Below are 14,319 nucleotides of genomic sequence, written 5' to 3'. Positions count from 1 at the left end.
ACAACGCTCCGAGGGATGGCGGCGGGGCAGACAAGGTCTGGGCCAATCTGGCAGCATGAAGGATTTTCTGGACAAAAGCTGCTCCCATGACATCATTTCACTTTCAGACGCACGACAACTTCACCTACAGTCTCCTCTGCAGTCTCCCTCTCGCAGGTGGGGGCCTTCCCTGTGCCGCCTCCCCATCCCCCCGTTTCCAAGCTCTGAGGGACACCAAAGGCCAGGGCCCAGCAGCAGAGCTCCCTTGGAAGTGGGTGGCCTTGGGGTGGTCCCGCGCGACCCTGAACACAGCGTGGTTATGGGAGGAGTGGACCGCCTTCCCTCCCAGGCTCAGTGGGCAACGCACTTGCAAAGGAGTCGAGCACCACCTAAAGGGGCCTTAACTGCATTTCTGATTAACTCACCGAACTCCCCGGTGTTCGTATGTGATTCCTACCGGGGGGAAAGCCGAGCTGCAAACAGATGGGGCTGTTAGGAAGCCGAGGCCTGAGGCCTTCCCTCCCTGACCTGCCAGGGGGCTGGAGTCTTTTTCCCCCCAGAAGTCCGCAGAGCATGGCTGGCGGAGTGCACGGTCCTCAACACCACGTCAAAGGTACATCTCACACTCCGAAGGCCTGGCCCAAAGTATCTGGAGAGTTCCCGCAGCAGCTCCGAGTGAAGCAGCCTCTGGGGCCTGACAGTTTCCTAAACGCGCCGTGGGGCAGATCACACGCACGGGACCTGGACACGGGCCGGCTGCCTGCCCTCCCGGGGGCCTCCCTGTGCCTCCGCTCCTCTTACTGCAACCAAGTGGTTTCCAAGAGGCACCGAGGGGCAGACACCAGGATGGCCCTTCTGAAACGTGGCCACGCGGCCCGTCCGCTCAGTGCGGACGCCCGCTCAGCCGGGCCACGGCCGCGGCCACCTCGCGCTGCCCCATCCCTGACAGTCCCTCACTGTCAGCCGCAGAAAGTGCGCCGGTCACTCCGGTCCCAGAGAAAAGGGAAAATCCCAAAGGAAAGAGCTCACAAACTCCCTGCACCTTCTGCTGCAGACACAGCACAAGACTCCCCCGATGGCTCCGGGGTCCCAGGGGAGGCTCTGAAGGGCCCGGCTGCTGGGCTGTGCCCTCTTTCCTGGCTTGTGCACCGCAGCTGAGCTCCAGACGCTGCTGGGGGCTGGGAGGGCTCCTCCAACCCCGCCTGCTGCCCAGAGAAGGGACAGTCTTCAGAGCCCAACCTGCTCTGAGCCTCTGGGGGGATTGGTCCCCTTAGGAAAGCCACCTCCATGGAGGAGCCCGCAGGCTGCTGCCCAGCTGTAGGGCGGGTCCGGGAGCCGCCCAGCCCGAGCAGAATGCAGCACTGCCTGCTCCCTCAGGCTCACCCGCTTTGGTCGCCAGGTCCCCAAGTCTTCCAGCCCGGAGAGCATCCCAACTGCCCCTCAGGACAGAGGACATGCAGTGGGTCTGGGCTGCCCACGATGGGCACGGCGGCCTTGACAGAAGGGCTCAGGGGTTCCACACCGCTGGGCAAGCCTCTGCAAGACGCAGCCACTGGGACAATACAGGTACAGGCGACCCGTCCGCAGAGTCTCAGCTCCAGGCAGCGGGGGTGTGTGCAGGAGGCCCATCTCCCCCGCCACGAGCGTCCCAGGCCAACACAAAAAGTGACGCGCGTCTGACAGAGCAGGAAGCCAGCGAGGGTGGAAGCCAGAAATGGCTGAGTGCCTATTTTGAGGTTGGTTCCCTAAATGCCTTTGTTCATTGAATCCTATCAACTCCATTTTATCATCAAAAAAGAGACTCAGAGATGAAGTTGATGTCCCCAAATCACCGTATAAAAGTGAAAGTGTCACAATCTGAACCCGTCTCACTCTAGAGTCCAAAACTCAAATACATTTGATTTCTAACCACCTACGTCTGTCCTCCAATCAGAAGAACATAGTTTGGGATTAATGCTAGGTTCATTCACAAAGGAGAGAATCCCCATGTCAGGGACGGACGGTTAAACACTCAGCGGTGTTAAGAGGATCACGTGGAAGGGTCTTGTGGTGACACCAGCAGGAGGGAAGTCTGCCCAAGTCAGGACAGCTGGTGGTGTCTGAAAAGGGCTTTGCCAACTCAAAGCACCCCTCCGGCCGTGCAGGGCTGGGCGGGTGGGAGGGTGTGAGATGAGGACGAGCAGGGGGCTGTCGCGTGCCCACGGGGCCTGTGTCCTCTCCGAGGAGCCGGTGTAGTGATGGCGGGTCTCCAGTCTCTGCTGCAGGGCAGGCGCAGATGGCTCTGAGATGAGACACACGTGGGCTCCTAAGGCCACAGGGCTGAGGCCACACAGGGGATCCCAAGTGCAAGGTCCCTGCACCCAGCAGCCCCTGACCGCAGCCCCTCCCCGTCACGTGGAAGGCACGGCGCACGCGGGCCTCGGGGGACAGCTGGGAGCCACCGGCTGACAGAGCAGGGACGCTGCACTGTCCCCTTTGTCTTTTTATCCGCACATGCCCAGGTTTTTGGAGTGGGACTGCTAAGAAGTTATAAATTGTGCTTTTTATAGCTGCTTTACAAGAAGTAATTATTCATTCTCTTCTTCAATTAAACAAAAACTTTGGTTTTAGAATGACTTTAATTAATGCAATTTTAACAGGACTGTTCAAAAGCTGACAGCAAGGTAAAAATCTTGCTTTGATGCACATTCTTCAAGCCTTTTTAAACCTCATCAATCCCATCACAGTGAAGTTTTTTAAAGGTAAGTTAGCACCATCCGTGGACTTTAGACACCGCTGCTTCCCTTGCTGAGTCCAGAAGGGAACATATCCAAACAACAAAACATTCCCGGGAGGCAAAACCAAGCTGGCCCGGACCATGTGGTCACTTCAGGTGACGAAACAGAGGCTGTGAGAACCAGCATTCCAGGCAGGTGGAGGGAATCCCTCAGCTGCCGTGTGGGGATGCGGAGGCTGGAGGCGTCTCGAGGGGAGAGATGAGAAAGAAGAGGTGCTCGGGCGACGGGGCTGCGCCCTAACCTAAGGCGGGGGGGCTGCACCCTAACCTAAGGCGGGGGGGGGCTGCGCCCTAACCTAAGGCGGGGGGGCTGCGCCCTAACCTAAGGCGGAGGGGGGGCGCCGGCGAAACGCTTGTGTGAACACAGTGGGGGGTCAAAGCGCGGTCTTCACCGGAATCACACCCAGGGGCCTCCAGCCCTGCAGGTTAATCCACAGACAGAAAGCAAGCCCTGGTAGAGCAGCCCGAGGGATGCGTGGCCCAGCAGCTCCCACACCTCCGCTCCCCAAAATGGGCTCAAAGGTCAGGTCCCGGGGGGCCCTGAGGACCACCCACCTCGACAGTGCTGCCCGCACAGCCCAGGGCGCCGGGACCTGCCCACCCCCACCCCCGCCCCGGGACGCAAAGTGGCAGCAGCGCCCACCACAGGACGAGTCTCAGCGAGCCATCCGAGTTCTCACTTCTCCCACGAGGGTGGCTTTAACGTTTCTTTTGAAAACCAAACACTGACCACCTCCTGACCAGATATCCCGCACACCTCCTGGGTGACTCGCACAGCCCGTCACTCTCAGGAACTGTCCCCTGGACTTGCCATTCCTGCCTCTCCCACCCGAAGTCAGGCTCCCCGGATACAGCACAGCTCCCGGTGGGATGCGCAGGCAGGTGCCCCTCTGTCCCCGTCCAGTGGGCTCTGGTCTTCGTCCTGGAGTTGAGAGTCCCAGCAGGCGCTCGCGCACGCAGCGGGAGGCCTTCACCAGGAGACGCCGGCTGCTCCGGCCCCGCGTGTGTCCGCTGGGGGAGCCTCCCGCCACCAAGGCTGTGAGCAGGGCCCTGTGTCTCTCCCTGTCCCTGTCAGCCCCTAACGGGTCTGCCTCCTTACAAGGCCTCGATCGACCCTGAGGGGTGGCTGGGTCCCTGCTCTCGATCTTGAGTGACGGCACAGAGCACCAGGGCCCAGGGTCTCCCTCAGGGTGGGCTGGGCAGAGGGGCGAGCACGAGGGGCTCTGTCCGCCTGGCCTCACACTCTGCAGCCTGCGTTCCAGCCTCACTCAGGAGGAGAGGGAGCAAGGGAGGGGGAGGCCTGACCCTGCGTCCAGGGAACCTGCAGGGCCAGATGACAACTGGAATTAGCATCAGAACGCCTTGATAGAAGGAAGAGGGAAGAGTTGAAACCCTGAATGAAAACAGATCATTCGTCGTCAGGCTGAACAACGGAACAAGACATAAACAGCAGCTGCGACAGCCTGCACAGAACAGGCCACTGTGCTCAAGATGGAGCGCACGGTGCTCACAGCCCTGCGAACAGCTCGGCACCGCAGCCAAGCTCTGCTCTGAGCAGAGGACAGAATCACAGTGAGCTGGACGTGCACTCCAAGGTCAGGATCTGAGCTGGAACCCAGTTCTGTGTTGACAACCGCGTGTGGAAAAAGACTGACAGAGACACAGGACACGAGGACGGAGGAGGGCCAGGCCCGTGCCAGCCTCGGGCGAGCGACGCAGCCTCTTAGCGCTGTGCTCTGCTAGGGAGCCGCCGACCAAAGCCACCGTGCCAGCCAGGCACAGTAATAACCACTTGCGTGAGTTCTCTCACAACAGGAGATCATGACGGGAACTCGGAACTAACACGCTACCACCGGCTGGAAGGATCTGGGAGGGATCGAAGGAGGGAGGCGCCGCAAGCCCAGAATAAGCTCTGCCAACCTCCCAGAAACCCTCACGCTGGAATCCATCTTGGCTGAGAGATGTGTGTGCCACCAGGAAGGGCCCTGACGCAAACCAAATACAGGCCGAGAAAGATGACCGGCCAAAGGCAACCCGGGAACAGACCCAATCACCAGGGAACCTGAGACCGCAAGCCACGTGGCGGGGCAGTCCTCCTGGGTCCCTCACCTGCTGCCCTCCTCCCGGGCGCTCCCCCCGCCGTGAAGTCTCCTGTTCCATCAGCACGTGCGTCTCCTCGGACAGTTCATTTCCGAGTGTTAGACAGGAGCCCACTCTTGGGCCCTGGAAGGGGTCCCCCTTCCTACAACAGCTTCAACATCGGGAAGACAGGCTCCCACCTCTCCCCGGGGACCCTGGCGGGCAGTCATGAATGTAATTAATCAATCGATGACGTAACTCGTTACTGCCATCGGGGAGAAGCAGGTGTTCCAGAGTTCCAGGCGTCCCTGCCCTCCCAGCCCTGGGGTGGGAGCAGGTGAGGAAGCCAGGAAGCAGGCACATTCACGAGGCCTGAGGCTGCCACCTCTGTCCTCTCCACACTGCACCCCCGAGGCCGGCAGGCCAGACACCAGGCCCCTCCACATCTCACCCGCACCCCGGGACGAGCGCACGGGAAACACTACTGGTTTGTCACTAAGCGGGTCCCGTGGCCTCACTGGCCACCTCAAGTGGCCCAAGCACACGCATCCACCTCCTGTGCTCTCCAAGAGGGTGTGACGGGCTGGCCTCTGGGCCCGGCTCCCACTCCCAGGACCTGCAGGGGTCTCTGCCACAGTCTCCCCAGCAAGCCCCCTCCCAGGGCCCATGAGCCCTGGACACACAGTGACTCAGGTAACGAGGGTCCCGCTCCCGTTACCTGCAGACGCCTGTGGGGCTGGGTGCCCTCTCCTTCCACCCGGCAGACCCTCAGGAAGGAGAAACCACTGCTCTCCCCACGGGGAGGCACAGGGAGGGCCCTGCGCTACGCCCAGGCTCCCTGCAGGGGCTGCGGCGGAAGGGCGGCGCTGGAACCCACCTTACCTTGCCGAAGGTCAGACAGTCCTTGTCCTGGTCTCTGTCCTTCATCTCGAAATCATAGAGTGCTTTGCCCTGGGGCGGGGCCTGGGGCAGAGGCCGCACACCCTGGACGTGGCTGGCGGGCAGGAGGCCGTGGTACCAGCGCTCGTCCACCCGGTGCTGCAAGACCATGACGTCCCCCTCGCTGAGCCTGAGGTCCCCGGGCTCCTTCCCCTCGCAGCTGTGCAGGGCTTTGCTGGGGGACGGCTGGGGAAGGCTCTGGAAGCAGAACACAGCGGTTACTCAGCAGCTGCCCACCCGGCCCGTCTGGCACCTGGTCTGAGGGGCCCCCAAGTCTGAAAGCCCAGGTTGGGGAGATACCTCAAGGGAGCAGCCCCCCACCCCAGGAACACGGGGCCAGGCCCTGTGGGACAGGGGGTCTGCAGAGGGTCCCGCGACAGGCCGCGGGCCTCCACGCGGGCTGCCACGCTCCGCATTGGAAGGACGCTGAGGAGGGTGCTGGGAGACCTTCATTCGAGGCGCAGAGAGAGACAGGACCCCTCACCGGAAGGAGACGGAATCCTGCCGCCCGGGCTCTGGCTCCAGAAAGTTTTACTCACTACTCCGTGCTGACCTGTCATACCCTGGGTGCTATTTCTATCCGCCAGATTTCCGACAACTACCATGCCAGTGTCCCTTCCCTGAACCTCCACGGCAACTCAGAACGTGCATCCAGGGGCTTTTCGAGCTGAGGAGACAGACTTGCAGGACCGTACTGCACCCTCCCACGTCACTGCCTCACAGCCAGGGGCCCAGGCTCGAGGTCCACAAGGGACCCCCAGGGCTGGGAGCTCTAACGAGGGGTTCCAGCCATCACGGACCCCTGCCCCCCACCCGCCACGGCTCCCAGCTTCCTGAGGCCACGGCAGCCTCGTCCACAAGTACAATTTCAAGAGCCTGAGACAAGGATCCTCTTCAGGTCATGGGATGCTCCCACCCTCCTGTCAAAGGTCAGCCAACCCACCCACCTGTCTGACCTGCCATCCGGCCACAAGCAGAGCCCTGGGCTCCCTGCTCTTCAGCAACAAGGGGTCCGGGTTTCTCTCCCCCTTCTCTGCAGCAGCCAAGTTCCGCTCAGCTGAGCAGCCTTGTCAAAGGTAAGCTGCCCGCCAGGAAAAGCACACGGAGCCTCATCTCGTCCCTGTGTCCCCACCCAATGGCTCCCCAACAGAGGCCATGTTTCCTCCCCAGGGCTGCCCGGCCAGGGATCCCTCTGGTGCTTAAATCCACCTACACAGAGGCACGAAGCCCGAAGCCGCTGCATACAAGAGGCTCTCCGAGGAGACACGACAGCACTCAGGCCGGCCTCTGCGCCCATGCCTCCGCAACACCCGGGACGGCAGTGGAGAGAGGATGTGCGGCAGAGGGACACTCGGCCACCACCAGCCAGGGCCACAGCAGCAACAGATGGCTTTCCTGGAAGAACCCAAGCGGGAAAAGCCACAGCCAGCTCTGTGCTGGGGGCACGACGGGCGAGCTCAGGGACAGCGATGGCCAGGAGAGAAAGAGAGCCACACGACTCCATGGCCAGAGGGCAGCGAGCCCTGCCGGCGGCGCTCCATCAGGACATTCGGTCCCCCCACACACACCGCCCCCCCATCTGGCAACACCTGGAGACATTTCTGGTTGTCATACTGGGAGGTGGGTGCTCAGGACGGGCCCACCCAGAGCTCCTGGCTGAGTGTCCGTCTGAACCCCGCCCCGCCCCTGAGGTTAAATTTCCCAAAAGAAAGGAGCTTCCTCGTCCTAAGTGAACTTTCAGTCCATCACAACTAGAAGCCTTTGTTTTCGCAATGGGCGTGTTTCACCGGTGACCCTGGAGAAGCTGGGACACCCATCACGGTGAGAGGGGTCGGGGGATCTCCTGCTGCCCGGGAGCGTGGGCTCGGCGAGCGCACCCCCCGCATCCTTTCACATCACCCCCCCCCCCCGCAAGGGCCACGCGCGAGAGCCGCTCTCACAGCCACAGATGGAGGCCAGCGCGGGGGGGGGGGGGGGGGGGGAATGCGAGCAGAAGGGCGGGACCCACCCTCCACGCCTGCGGGCCCCGCTCCGCCACGCCCTCCCGCACCCCTCCACGCCGCCCCGTGCAGGGGACGCCGAATTTCCACTCGGGCCTGCCCACCACCCCACCGGCCCCGACACAGAGGCCGCGGGCACACACGGAGGGTCAGCGGCAAGGCACCGAGGTGCCGCCCCGGCTCCGGCCCGTGTGGCCCGCACTCCGGACCTTCGGGGGGCTTTGTCCTCCGCCGATTCTGCAGAGCGGGCACGGCCCCCGCCCCCCGAGCCGGTCCGCGTGCGGGCCCCGGCCTCCCAGGCCGGCCTCTACCAGCCTCTAGGCTGGCTGTGACCTCAAAGTTCTGCGCTTCCAACTTCCCTCCCACGGGGTGACTCAGGTCAACCCAACTGCAGGCTCCACACCCCTGCCTAGCCCTGCGCGCCTCACCCCCGCCGCCCAGGGCCCTCCGGGGACCCGCGCGCCCGGCTTCCACCCCACCGCCCGGCCCTCCCCTCTCCCGCCTTGGCCCTGGGGTCCGCAGGGCGCCCTCCGCCCACCGTGGTGCCCCCGCTAGACCAGGGACTCCAGAACAGGCCGCAGCGCTTGCCCGGCCGCCCCGGGCGCTCCTGAGACACGCTGAGCAGAGAGGCGGGTGAGAGAGCGGCCGACGACAGATGTGTCCCGGCAACCGCTGGGAGCCGCGTGCCTTGGATCTGGGAAAAGCCGATCGAGCCTGGGGCGAGCGGAGGAGAGGCGCCAGTCACCTCCTGGGCGGGGCAGGAGCCGGCCTCTGCCACAGCCTCAGGCAGCCGCCCTGACCCCGAGGTCAGAGCGCGGGGCGGGAGCCAGCAGGCAACCTCACCGGCTCCGGCCGCGCCACTGAGGCTCCCGCGGGCAGCGGACCAGGAGCTGCGAGAGAGCGCGAAGGCGGGCGCAGACAGGCAGCGTGGGAGACACCCCTCACTAACCCCCGCCCCAGACGGCCAAGACCAGCCTCTGCCGGCGCAAACGGAGAGAGCGGAAGCCTCTTAAACACTCGGGCTGCGCTCCTGGGAGTGAAGAGTAAGAGACGCCGCTAGAGGGGCAGCTGCCCCTGGACCGCCCTCTCAGCCCGGCCCCGCTCAGAGCGGGTGGCTCTCAGCACCTCCAGCCTTCAGAGACCTTGATGACATGAGCAGATCAGTGCACGATGAGGGCCCAGGGCAGGCGGACACTCTGACAGGGAAGACTCCACAGACGTCACGGCAGTAGCCAGAGGACCCCTGAGAGCAGCCCCCGGCCCAGGCTGAGGACGTCCACGGGGTCTCTGCAGCCGGGCCCTCTAAGGTCTCACCGCGCACTCCCCTCGGAGGAACCGCCCAGTTGAACACTGCCATGGAGCCCCCCTCGGGAGGCTTGAGACATTCAGGAAACAAAGTACAATGAAAGGAAAGTGCAACTGGGATGCCTAGAGGATAATTAACACAGCCACCCCGTGGGGCGTTCGTGATAATGAAGACAGATGCTGTCAATCTCACAGCTCACGACTCGGACGTGGAGGAGCCAGGGGATCTCACGCGTGCACAGCAGCCCCAGCTCTGTCTCACTGGGATCGACACGTAGGCGGGCTTTACAGATGCCCTGCTTGCACCAGGCTGCCCACGAGGCTCCCGAGGGCACTGCCCGGGACCAGGTCTCACTGCCCAACCCCCCAGCAAGTTGGGGTGAAGAGTGTGGACAAGGAACTCACTCAGCCTTTAGACCCGAAGGACGCACCGGTTCTCCTCCCACGCTGCTCCCTGGGCGACACGTGTTACCAGTGGGGGCCCCGGGACTATCTGCCCCCAGGACAGACACGACCTGCTTTCACTTGCTGTTGCATCCCTGACCCTGGCCCGGTACAGAGCACACGCTCAAAACACCTACTGAAGGGATAACCCTGTGGGCTGCCAAGCCAATTCCCAGACTAGGGCCTGGCTGAGGGCCTCGGGCTGGAAGGACTTTTCCCAGGTCGGGAGGTCCAGGATCCATGCACCTCTAAATCCTGTTGTTAACACCAGCCGGGCCCAGGTGACCGGAAATCCCAGTGATCATTCAAAGAGGAGCCAGGCTGAGCGAAGGCTTGGAGATGGAGACCCGGGGCCTGGCCTCCTGGGGAGACACAGCCCGGTGAGGTCCCTGCAGCGTGAGCGGGCCCCAGGGAGAGAGCGCCCAGCGCCAACCAACCAAGCGTCGCGGGATCTGAGGAGGCAGCAGAGACAGCCAGTTGTCCCCCGAGTCCACCTGATCCTCCTGTCGGGGAGAACATTCCAAGTTTCAACCGGGGCCAAGCTCACCAGCTAAGAACCCCACCTCCCAGCCTTGCTCGCAAGGAGGCTTGGCCACACGTCAAAATTCCAGTCAGTGGAGACAAGCGACAGGGACTTGTGCCAATTCTAGCCTGCGGTGTGTTTGGTAAAGACATTTTTTTTTTGTCTTTATCGAATTTGTTACAACGTTGCTTCTCCTTTTTTTATGTTTTGGTTTTCTGGTGTGAGGCATGTGGGAGCTTAGCTCCCTGACCAGGGATCGAACCTGAACCCCTCTCACTGGAAGGCGAAGTCCCCACCACTGGACCACCAGGGAAGTCCCCTGTAACGCCATTTAGAAGGAAATGCCAATTCCTGTCCCTCCGCTCCTGTGGCTTGAACAGCATGGTGGGGGCGGCCTTTTCCACCAAGATTACACTCCAAGCAAAGGAGGGAAGGCCCCGGGTCCTCAGATGACGCTGTGGAGTACAGCCTGGATGTCACGTGCAAAAAGGAAACTTTATCCTGATTGAGCCGCCATGTTTTGGGATCTTCTCATCAGCAGCTTGGCCTGTATCCTGACTAATCCGGGGAATGTGAGGTGCAATTTATGATTTCTATGCTCATCAGCAGTTTTCAAGCCAAACCGTTCACTCTGACATCACCGTGGAGGTTGTCACACGCATACTTTCCTTCTAACACGGACACTCTCAGACTTACGATTACCTGAAAAGGCACGTGTTAATAATGTATTTAACCAGAACATCCCTGTTTGTCTCCCAGTTTACAAATTGCACCTGTAATGCAGCTGTCGCTATCTCACACTCCAGCTGGGAGGTCCCTGGGCTTCACTTTTCTTGTTGGTTACATTTCAAGTTCCTTCTTCCCTTTTTCTTATTAAAAGCTACCCTTGGATCCTAGCTCTTTCTTCGACCCTTTCATTCTGATGGTTTCTTCCTTCCTCGTGTTTGGACGCTCGCTTCTCCGAGAATTTATAGAACAGCACACTGCACCAGGTCCCGCACCAGGCTCTGTGCTGCAGGGAGTAAAGCATCCCCCACCCACAAGGTCACAGAAACATGCGACTGAGACAAGCGCACAATGTGTCCCCACGCAGGCGGGCTGAGGACCCACCAAGGGCTGCCCTGTGATGTGACCACGAGGCGAGAAGCTGCCTTTAGCTGAGTTTCGTGTTTCAGTGAGATTCAGGAGGCCTAAAGAACAGACGTATCTTTCTTTTTCTTCTTCACCTTTTTTTTTTCCTGTTCCCAACTCGGGCCAAGGCTGTCTTCTCAAGTTTCTGCTCCACTCCCTGGTAGCGGATTCGCCCATGTTCCTGGTATTCTGGAAGCTGTTTACGGCCCACATTCGTGGAAATGCTGGGAGTGAAGATGACTGTGCCAGACAGCGGGCGCACTCACACTGGACAGTCCGCACGTGGCCGGGCTCGGGCTCACGCTGATGAGGGTCCCCGGGGACACTGCTGGCGGCGACACGGTCGCCTTCATTCCGTGACACGAAAAGGGCCACCACTACTCGGTGCGCTCCCTTAGGGCCCGGCCCGATCCCAAGTCCACTGAGGCCCGCGGGCGTCAAAAGTGCCGGCAGCTCCCAACAACACCGCTGTGTCCCTGGGCACCGGCTTTTCTAAGTTCCCACAGGACCAGAGAACGCCTGCCGCATTCTGGCCGACACAGCTTCACAACGCTCTGTGTCGACGGCAAGCTCCCCGTTTCTGGTCTGTCTTGGTGGCGGTGGCCGCTTTCCGGCCTGTGTCCACCGCAATCTCCGCGTTTCCAGTCAGTGTGTGCGCTGATGGAGACGCAGCGGGAGGAGCCTCTCAGGCACCCTCGTGTCGCAGTCTCTGGGGCGGGGGGGGGGGGGGGGGGGGTGGCCTCAGATCCTGGCGGCCCGGGCAGTCCGGGCTCAGCTCCTCCCCACGACGGCCCCTCGGAGCCTCCACACGGAGGAGCGCGCAGGTGTCCCTGAGCGGCCTGACGGCGAGTGCCCACCTGCGCTCCCGCCCCCGACCAAGGGGATGGCACATCGGCTCCACGAAGAGGCGCCTGGTCCCGCGTGGGCGCCAGCCGCAGGGCGGAGGGGACACGCAGATCCAGGAGCGGCGCAAGGCAGGCCGCCCACGCGGGATGTGAGGCGGACTGGGTTCTCTCCAGCCTCGCGGACCCCGCCCCCCACGCGGGATGACCCGACCCAGGATGACCTCCAAGCCGGCCCTGTGTCTGTGTTGGGTTCCCGCGCGGGAGCGCAAGGGCTGACAGCCAGGTTCCCCGCCCAGGAGCCCCTGCTCCCCATGCACCTTCGCTGCAGGTCCCTGGGGGCTGCCCCGCCCCACTGTCCGCCCGTCCCCGCCCAGGAGGCCTCACGTGCCCCACAGGACTGGCGGCAGACCCTGGGCCGGTGCTGGGCTTTGCTTCCCACGCACCCGCAGGGGGAGGAGTGCTCTGTAACGCCCGGTTCACAACGAAAATCACAGTTCTTCTGACAAGTATGGAAAGGTGAGGTAGGAGGTCAAGGGGAGCAGCGGGCAGCTTCAGAGCCCGAGCCTCCCCTCATCCCAGGGCAGCAGGGCGCCCAGCCACGTGCGGAGCAGGCTCTCCGCTCAGCCCTGGCTCACCCACCAGAGGTCATCAAATCCATCCTCCCGCATTTCCCAGGAACACCAAGAGGCTAAAACTGGTGGTATGTAGGGAGCTTTTTGTCTCTTAATGGAGAAGCCTCTAGGGAGAAGATTCGTAGAGGATGCTAAGGCAAACAAGTGTTCCAGGAGCCTGGACATGGTCCTAGAAAAGGCAGACGCTTCTAAGTATAGAAGATGGCCAATAAGGAGCTCACCTCTCCACCAGAAATACAAGTCAGATGGGTGCAGTGAGGACGGCCCGGCCCGGCACTTGCACACGGCCCGCTCTATATCGCATCGGATGGAAGTCAGATCAGAAAAGGCTAACCCTTGTGTGACACCCTCTCTCCCCTGCTTTGCTTCCAAAGGACCCCCTTTATCCTGACTCACAGTCACTGTCACCCCTTCTTTGTCAGGACCGGCCGCTTTCTCCTGAGCACCTGGGCTGCACCCCTTACAACCCGCCGGACCCTCACAGCAGCCCTATGAGGCTGGCCTTTGTTACTGATGCTCTGCAGGCAGGAAGCTGAGGCACGGTGCATTTCAGTAACTTGCCCGGGTCCCAGAGGTGGTGAGGGCACTAGGCGGTCTGCCTCCCAAGCCCAGCGCACACCCGCCACTCACGCTGCCCCTGAGAACAATGCGACCGCTTATCTAGCTGCTACCCCGAGCCACGCACGCCAGGTAACCTGATTACTGCTCACGGGAACCCTTTGAAGTAGGAGTCATAACTACCACTTTTTAAGTGAGAAAAGTTAAGAGGCAAGTCAGCTCCCGGATGTCATGGGGCTGGGTAAGAGGGGGCCGACGCTTAGCTCTTCACCACCACCCACATCGGAGAGAGGGGGACCCCCAACAGAGCCCTGATCCTTCTCTGTTTAGCATGGAAGGAAAAGGAAAGGTGGATCGTTGACCATTAGGCCGGGAGGGTCCACACCTGTGTTTGCATTTATCCAGTTTAGAGAAGAATTGCTCATTTTTCCACTTTCTGGGAAGACATGCCTATACTGCAGGCTGACTGGGAGAAGCTCCTAGTCACATTCTGGACAGTGGTTACCAAAGGAGAGTGTGACGGAGTCCCTGGAGGGGTCTCTTTGGTGGTGTGCATGCCTAGGTGCTCCCCGCGGGGTATGAGGGGCTCCCCCCCAGCCCCAGGACTGCTCTGGCCTCGATCCAGGGATGCTCAGCCAGTCATATGTCCGACACGTTCCACCCGGCCTCCTGCGGGAAGTCCACTCACCAGAACCTGCTTTATGGGGTAAGAGGGGCCTTGCACTAGGATCTCCAACCACCCTGGAAGAAGGCCTGGGTGTCAGGAAGGAAAGCAAAGGCTTCCCATCAGCATCTGTCCTTTTTTCCGGAAGGTTCCTTTTAGGCCCTTATTTCAGCCCACACTAAACACCACATTACCTTTAAATACTTTTTAAAACATCATTGTTTTAATGCTACCAAAAAAAAAAGAGTAATCCAGGAAGGTAAGGGAAAAATACGGTGTTTATAAATATCCAGGTTTAAAACAAAATAAGTTTCCTTCGGAACCCAGCTCTGAGGGCCAGAGGGAGGCCCGCGTTAGAGCAGATCCCAGGCCCTGGAGGAGTCTGGGGGTGGCTGTGCATCAACATGTTTAAGGGCCTGGCTCTGCCACATTCGTCTCCTCATG

General features: G+C 61.3%; 1 protein-coding gene across 1 annotated transcript in view; it reads right to left on the bottom strand.

The window, feature by feature from the left end:
- SH3RF3 (SH3 domain containing ring finger 3) overlaps positions 1-14,319 on the bottom strand; it is a gene marked incomplete at its 5' end in the record, with an annotated part of 205,885 nt that overhangs the window by 101,097 nt on the left and 90,469 nt on the right. Inside the window, one exon of the mRNA XM_082672676.1 lies at positions 5,717-5,971. Within this exon, the coding sequence (XP_082528802.1) occupies positions 5,717-5,971 (255 nt within the window). The remainder of the gene's footprint in view (positions 1-5,716; positions 5,972-14,319) is intronic.

This window comes from Grampus griseus (genome assembly GCF_964374135.1).
Source record: "Grampus griseus genome assembly, chromosome: 15".
Taxonomy (NCBI): domain Eukaryota; kingdom Metazoa; phylum Chordata; class Mammalia; order Artiodactyla; family Delphinidae; genus Grampus; species Grampus griseus.
The sequence above is the reverse complement of the archived record's forward strand: the minus strand, read 5'-3'. Positions and strand labels throughout refer to the sequence as shown.